The following is an 8,075-nucleotide window of genomic DNA, read 5'->3' on the forward strand; positions in this document are numbered from 1 at the left end:
TATACTTTAAGGTAAATATCAGGCCACAAATATATTTAGGGCATAATAGAACAAAATAGTACACTATTTTTTCATAGCCTAGGGAGGGAAGCATGTACCCAACCCCTCTCCACATAGTTACGCCCCTTATTTCTTGGCTTCGGCCTTCTTGTTTTTTTTTGTTCTTTCTTTAATTGATGGTCTATCAAAAATAATTTTTTTGCCTATTTAGAATAGGTATAGTATTACGCACATTTTATCCTTTCCAAATCTCACTCGTGCTGTTGTTCTGGATTTGTTGTTTGTAAAACAAAAAGAGTAAAAATGCAAATGCAGAATTTGTTTGAGATTCTCGTTATCTTTGGACAGGTTTATAGGGATTCGATTTTAGCTATGACAACATAATTTTCATTTAACATTTTACATGTTTCAAAAATGTCCACCTTTCGTTTCTCCTGCTATAACACATATACCTGTGTGAATCCGCAGGTGTGTCAGCTGTAAATATCTAATTACGAAAACACCCTTCAACCAGCTCTGTTACCTCAACCAGCTATCCGCGTAATTAGTACGAATGTAGCTGGCAATTCCGTCATTACAAAAGTCCATAAATTGACCCAAGCACTGTCTGAGTTTTAAACTCCCAATGCCTTAGTTGTCCAACACTTCCCCAAATCCCTCTGGTCCTTTTCGTCTTTTTCTCCTTGCCTCTTCCTCTCCATTTCTCCATATATGCTATACCCTCGAGCTCCGATTTTTTCTCTGTTCCCTAAAACAACACGATCCTTATTCAATCTCAACCAAGCTTCTACAGCCAAAAGTGCAAAAACACCATTATTATAGCCGTTGAAGATTCTCAATCATAAAGCTGTGCTATTCTTTCAATGCCAGCTTTCTCCTGAAGGGAAATTTTTTGAGGTCCCCGGCAGGTAGGATACAATTCCTCTAGATTACTCGCTCAATCATTTTCTCTCTATGGCGTTTAATCGGCCTAACAATCTGTTTTTTATCCTGTTTATATTGGTATCCATTTTCAGGCAATCAAACTTCCGGAGTTCTGTTGCCGTACAGGAAGAAATTTTGATTTTTCTGCTATTCTTTGCCATAAGGTACAATTTCTAGATTTTTCTGCTGGATTTTGCTTCACAGTCTGGTTGTTATGAATGGAGGATTATGGTGTTTTTGTGCTTCATTGAGATTTGCGCACAGGACCTGAATATTCTCCAATTCTTCCCCTGAAGGTTTCTCCCGAGGTAACGTTAAATTTCTCATGAATTATTGTAATAGATAACAGATAAATCAAAGGTGATGGATTAGCTCTAGTCTAGGTTTTTTCTTGTGCTCGCGCAGGTAGACAATCGTAGTAATCTGTAATCCTTGTACTGCGGGAGCACGTCTCGGTCTTATTGTTGAGTTTGGTTCACTGTGTGCGCCCTCATTGTAGCTAACCCAGTGACTCATATTAGCTTACTAGTACGCTGTTTGGCCAAAGCTTTTTTCTTGGCCAAAATTTTTTTTTTTTTTTCAAAGTTAAATGTTTGGCCAAGATTTTTTTGAAGGAAAAAAGTGCCTTTGAGCGGAACGAGTTTTTGGCTCCTCCGAAGTACTTTTTTAAAAAGTACTTTTGAGAAAAATACACTTACAAGTACCTTTTAACATTTTGGCCAAATACTAATTGCTGCTCGAAAATACTCTTCAAATTAGAAACTGCTTCTCAACAAAAGTACTTTTTTTTTTTTTTAAAAGCACTTTTTAAAAAAGCACTTCTCATAATAAGTACTATATTTTTCCAGCTTGGCCAAACAGGCTATAGATCATGTGACTTAGTAGTGAGTAGGGGTGTTCATAAAAACCCGAAAAACCGAACCAAACCGAAAACCAAACCAAACCGATCAAACCGATACTTTTTGGTTTGGTTTGGTTTTGGTTTTGAATTTTAAAAACCCATCAAATTTGGTATGGTTTTGGTTTTAATTAGAAAAAAACCGAAAAAAATCGAACCAACCCGACTATAGGAGTAACTATTTCAAATTTATTATTACACTTATATATATGTATATTTTTATACAAAGTTTTATAAATTTAATGGTAAATGTTAATAGTTTGCACTTTTAGTATTGAAAATAATATATTTTTAATTGAGTACTTAAATTATTAATGGTAAATGGTAGTTTTCTTTTGTTAAGTGTAAGAATCCATTTCGCGTTGAAAATAATATATTTTTAATTGAGTACTTAAATTATTCATCACTATTTGATTCAAGTACCATCAATATATCTTGATAAATAATAGATTTCTTAAAGGGCAATTGATTTGATAGTGTTACATTGAAAATGTGGTCGCCAGAATATGTGTTTGGTAGTGTATGTCTTATATTTAAGAAAAAACCGACAAATAATCGAAAAAACTGAAAAATCGATAAAACCCGACATAAACCGAATCGAGAAAAAACCGACTTAATTGGTTTGGTTTGGTTCTAATATTTGAAAAATCGACTTATTTGGTTTGGTTTCTTTTAAGGGAAAAACCGATCCAAATGAAAAATTGGTTTTTTTAAGTATGACCAAGCTTCTAAAATCGGCTTTTTTAAGAAGTGTTTTTAAAAAAAATATTATTGGTAAGAAACAATTTATATGTGATTATTTTATTTGTAAAACACTTGTGGCCATGGATTAGTGTCTGATTAAGCTTTTAAGAAGTGTTTTCAAATGTATTTTTTTTTTTTTCAAAAAAAAACGTGCTTTTCTGAAGCTTGCTTTTGGGGAGACATTAGTTCATTTTTTTTTTTTTTTTTTTTTTCAAAAACTGCTTCTGTTTTTTTGCTCAAAAGCTTTTTTTCTTTTTAAAACTTGGCAAAATATTTAACTTTGAAAAAAAAGCACTATTAACATAAAAAAGTCACTTAGCCTAAGATTCTGTTTGGATGAACATATTTTAATTGATTTTTAGGTATAAGCCTTAAGTTAGGAATTTTAGTTTTTTTGCTTCTTTGTTTGGTCATGTTAACTTAAAAGCATTTTTTAACTTTATTCAAACACTATTACGGCTTGTTTGGTACAACGGATAAGTAAAATTAATCCTGGGACTAAATATTTGAAAGAGGTTATCCCATGTTTGGTCGGGTGAAATTACGACATGATTAATCCCGAAATTAATTATTTTGAAATTATAGTATTTTTTTATTCCTATGAAAAGGTGGGTAACAACTTCTTTCCGGCTAAATGACCCTAAGATAGTTTAAAGCTATTTTAGCTTAACAGCACTTGGCTAGCGTTCGGACATAGATTTAGTTGAAACTTGAAAAAATAATTTTTGAAGTAGTTTTGAAAAATAATTTTTGGAAGTTGAAATTATGTTTGAACATGTATTTTATTTGAAAAAAAATTGAAGTTTTGTGAGTGGAACAAGTTTCACCGAAAATCTACCCTAAACTAGATTTTGGGAACTTGAAAAATAATTTCAGAAATTTTTTCAAAATTAGATCATTAGTCTATGAACAAACAATCTTTTCAAAAAAAATTTGAAAAAATAGTGCCAAAATGTAATGACAAACAGGACTTTAATCCAAATGGGTTCCAAAAGAACTTGCTATTGCTAGTTTATTTTGTATTAGCACCTGAAATGGGGTCACGTGACTGACTATGGGGAAACATTTTCTGGGAATAGTAGTTTTGTCCGTTGGATTATAGTGAGCTCAACTATCTAGAAGAGCAAAATAAGTCCAACGGGCATTTATGTACACCGTTGGATACGAAAAATCTTTTTTACCACAGTGCAATGATGAAGGACCCACGTGACTTTTTGCAGAATGGTTAGTGACGTGTAATGAATTACTACGAGTATGAATCTATAACTGGGATATGCTACATGGGCCCTGTTCATGCGTGGTGACACGTCTAAAGTTTCAAAATTTTGGAAGGGTACTCTGTACTTTTCTGAGGGTAATGGACTACATTATTAATTTAGTAGAAACGTAGGCTTGAGCCCTTTACTCCGATTAATTTTGTGGTAGGTGTTGGTCAAAGAACATTCCTACATACTCGAACAAATAGAAATTTGCGGGGTGCAAATTCTGCAATTGTAGCGTCTATAGGCTTTCTTATAATTTGGATATGCTATTTTGGGGTCAATCTTTTAGGAATAGGGTTACATAGTTATGGTTCTTTTCCATCAACATTTAATTGAATTCAAGACAAGTTATTACAAATACAAGAGCGGGCGGCGCATTGTATGAACCAGCGTGCGGACCGTGTGAATCATCAATACAATATTTGATTCACACGGTTTTCTACCATATGTAGTTCAATTTCATTGTTTTTACTTAACTTAAGAGTTAAGAGAAGAAAAAAAGTCTTCTTTTTTTACATTGTCCAAGAATGTTTTTCAAAACAAACATAGGTTTTTTTATTTCAGTCATCCAAATTATCTATAAAAAAAATTAGATAGAATAACTTCGACCTTGTCAACTGCTAATGAAAGAACGAAATCCGGGTATATACCAATACCTATTACGGGTAAAAAGATGGAGATCGAAAGAAATAACTCTCGCGGCCCAGAATCAAAAAAAGAATCCTTCGGGGCATTAAATAGCTTGTATCCATAGAACATCTGGCGTGACATAGATAATGAATAAATAGGAGTTAATATCATTCCAATTGCCATTACAAAAGTAATTAGTATTTTTGGAATTAAAAGNAGGGTAATGGACTACATTATTAATTTAGTAGAAACGTAGGCTTGAGCCCTTTACTCCGATTAATTTTGTGGTAGGTGTTGGTCAAAGAACATTCAAGTGTAAAAATAATGGGTCAAAACTCTGTGTAACTGTGTTAATTTGGTGTGACCTCAAAGTCTTGCGTGAATGGAGGTCTTATTGTTGCATGTGAGAAAGAGGGGGGGGGGGAGGGGGGTCATTATCCATTTCTTTTCCCCCCTCTTTCTCCATCCCCAAGATTTTGGGTGGAGTAAAAGTTTTTGGGATAATTTCTTAGGTTAGTGGGCCTTGTCTAATCCTAATGAGGTCGGTAATCTTTGCCGTCCCATGAGGATCTTAATATGAATTATTTATTGATGAGGTTGTTTTCAATTGATAGGGTCCAAAGATTTACTTTTTTAAGAGTATTTAATTGATGGGAGGACTGAAAATTTATCAATATTGATTGCTAAGTATTACTTACAGCTCATTACTTTAGGAGTGTTAGAATTTATTGGAATCCCCTTGCATTTCGTATTGTTTATTAGGCGGGGTGTTAATTGCCACTGATAATTCTCTAGTTGGTAGCATATTTATTCTTCCTAATTTGTTTTTGTTATTGCACTGATGTGGGGTTGTGTGGAGGCATGTTTTTGGGTGGCGAGAAGGGCCATTGATTATGGAATTAATACTATACTTAAAGTTAGGCAGAGGCTGGTGACATAATAATATGGGTCAAACCTTGCCCTTTCAATAGTTATTAATATATATAAATTGCACTGAAGTATTTTATGCTCCCAGCTAATCAATTAAGCCCATGCCAAGAAGCTGCTATCTAGTATCTTTTATACTATATAATAAGCATTCATGAACTTGTAATGTCGATGTGACTTTTGATCGTGTCATTTGATTTGAGATATTCTTTCAACTTTTTTCTTTTTTCCTCTACTTCTCTGTTCATCCCTTCTTTCTCTTCCAATTAACCAGAGGGCAGTACTCAAGTAGAGAACAAAAAGAAATTCCAATTGCCTTTGGCACCCTCGATTGAAGAGTTAAAGTATGTTGCTTTTTTCTTTAGCTGTAACACGCTAATCATTTGGTGGATAGTCGTTATGGCCATCATTATATTCCTTTCTTTCTTTAAATGAGCTATTATTGGCATTGGCTGAAATGATCATAATGTATTGCTCCTACCTATTATGATTTAGTATCATCTTCATAGCATCATTTTTTCTTCAGATGGATTCTGTTAATCGGTCTGCTGTGACCCCGAGTAAGAGCAAATTGGCTCGCACTTTTGCTAAGGTTTTGCACATTAGAGCTCTGACAGGAGGAACTCAGAAGTACAAATTCAGTGAAAATGTCAAGGATGATGCAGTAAAGAATGATGTAGCGAAGAGCGAGTTACTCAAGAAAGCACAGTTCAAGTCCTTTGATGATGAAGATGAAAAGCTGAAACAGAAAGCAGCTACAGAAGCTTTTCTTGCCAAGCTGTTTGCAAACATCTCAGCTGTTAAAGCTGCATATGCCCAATTGCAGTTTGCTCAGTCTCCATATGACCCTGATGGTATTCAATCTGCTGATGAGTTGGTGGTATCCGAGCTGAAAAGCTTGTCTGAATTGAAACAGTGCTTCGTTAAGAAGCAGTTGGATGAGTATTCCCCAGAAACCACTCAGATTTTAGCTGAAATTCAGGAGCAGAAGAGCGTATTAAAGACGTATGATATCATGGGAAAGAAACTGGATTCGCAGCTCAAACTCAAGGATTCAGAAATTACGTTTCTCAGAGAGAAATTGATCGAGGCTAATAAAGAAAACAAGCTGCTTGAGAAAAGGTTGAACTCCAGTGGACCGGTGTCTGCTCTGGACAATCTTCACTTTTCAAGTTTGAGCCCTAGCCATTTTATCATGTTCCTCAGGCAGACAATTAGGTCGATTCGAAGTTTTGTTAGGTTGTTCAGCAAGGAGATGTTAGCTGCTGGGTGGAACTTAGATGCTGCGGCCAGTTCCATTGAACCTGATGCAGAGTTCCTGAAAGCAAATGACATATGTTATGCTTTTGAATCATTCGTTTGCCGGGAGATGTTTGATGGTTTCAATTATCCCAACTTTTCCATCTCAACTGAGCCCCTGCCCGAGCAGACAAAAAGGCAAAGGTTGTTCTTCGACAGATTCATGGAGCTGAGATCTGTTAAACCATCAGATTACTTAGCTTGGAAACCCAAATCAACATTTGCAAGATTCTGTCGTGCTAAGTACTTGAAACTAATCCATCCCAAGATTGAAGAGTCCATTTTTGGCAACCTGAATCAAAGAAACGTACTCAGTTTGGGTGAGTATCCGGAGTCGACGTTCTTCTCCACATTTAGTGAAATGGCCAAGCGCATTTGGTTACTGCACTGTATGGCTTTCTCCTTGGATCCCGTGGCTGCGATCTTTCAAGTGAGCAGAGGGTGTCGGTTTTCGGACGTGTACATGGAGAGTGTGAACGAAGAAGCATTCTTGTCATGGGACGGATCACCGGAAACTGAACCGAGTGTAGGTGTCACGGTAGTTCCAGGATTCAAGATTGGTAAAACTGTTGTTCAGTGTCAAGTTTACCTGTGTTGACAAAGAGATGCAAATGAACCGTAGATGGTGAATTGAGGAAGCATCAGATTCGTTGGTTAATAATGGACCCACAACGTCAAGGACTAAACTGGAGAGGAACAACTTTCATATTGTTTTTTTAATGTTGTGAATTGGAACAAACAGAAAAGAATTATGAAGAATTTAGGAGGTGGCATCAGGCATGGCAAGGCAATGGCTTTTCAATAAAGGTGGGGTCGAAATATGTCTTAATATTGAAAGGGGAAAGCGCGTTGACGGTTTGTCCGGGGGGAACTTGTAATAGCGTACCAAACATTGTTTTGTATGACTTTGTTGTTTGGTTGGAAATGTATTACTAGTAATAGTAGTAATGTTTTGAAGTAGAAAATCATTCCTCCAATTTTGTTAATATTAGGCGAGGAATGGGAAGGATCTTAGCTGTACATTATTTGATAATATGATTCCGCTCTTCTATATTGAAAATGATGTTTGCTTGTGCACGTTAGACTGTTATATTATTCTATATATCTGACGTAGCAGTATTTTCTTAAAATAATACTACGTTCTGGTTATCAAGTTAGCATTAGGAGCAATTTTGGTTTGTTATCAAGTTAGCCGGAAAAACCGGTGAAGAACCTCGCTTTTGGTTGAAGACAAAACCCGGCTGAGGTCACCGACCGGCCATCTTTTTAGTCAAAAAGTGTGGACGATCCTACTAGGAAATTCATCCTTGTCTAGTTTCCACCAGCACCTTATTTTAAAGACTGTCTAGTGGATTCCTACGACTACTAGGCCTTATGCCCATTTTATCAAG

At 35.6% G+C, this 8,075-nt stretch overlaps 1 protein-coding gene across 3 annotated transcripts; it reads left to right on the plus strand.

The window, feature by feature from the left end:
• LOC109231091 (IRK-interacting protein-like) lies at window positions 624-7,761 on the plus strand. Of its 3 annotated transcripts, none has more exons than XM_019396643.1 (3): window positions 624-908; window positions 1,017-1,232; window positions 5,912-7,761. In XM_019396643.1, the coding sequence occupies exon 3, from the start codon at window positions 5,912-5,914 to the stop codon at window positions 7,280-7,282; it is 1,371 nt and encodes a 456-aa protein (XP_019252188.1). In that variant the 5' UTR covers window positions 624-908; window positions 1,017-1,232; the 3' UTR covers window positions 7,283-7,761. The 3 variants fall into 3 exon arrangements, with proteins under 3 accessions (XP_019252188.1, XP_019252189.1, XP_019252190.1); XM_019396644.1 differs by having other exon boundaries at window positions 1,017-1,088; XM_019396645.1 differs by lacking the exons at window positions 624-908; window positions 1,017-1,232 and adding an exon at window positions 4,684-5,729.

Source organism: Nicotiana attenuata, chromosome 8 (assembly GCF_001879085.1).
Source record: "Nicotiana attenuata strain UT chromosome 8, NIATTr2, whole genome shotgun sequence".
Lineage (NCBI taxonomy): Eukaryota > Viridiplantae > Streptophyta > Magnoliopsida > Solanales > Solanaceae > Nicotiana > Nicotiana attenuata.

Bases quoted from the DNA above. Each gene is read 5' to 3' on its own strand.
- LOC109231091 (XM_019396643.1), top strand. From the start codon at position 5,912: ATGGATTCTGTTAATCGGTCTGCTGTGACCCCGAGTAAGAGCAAATTG.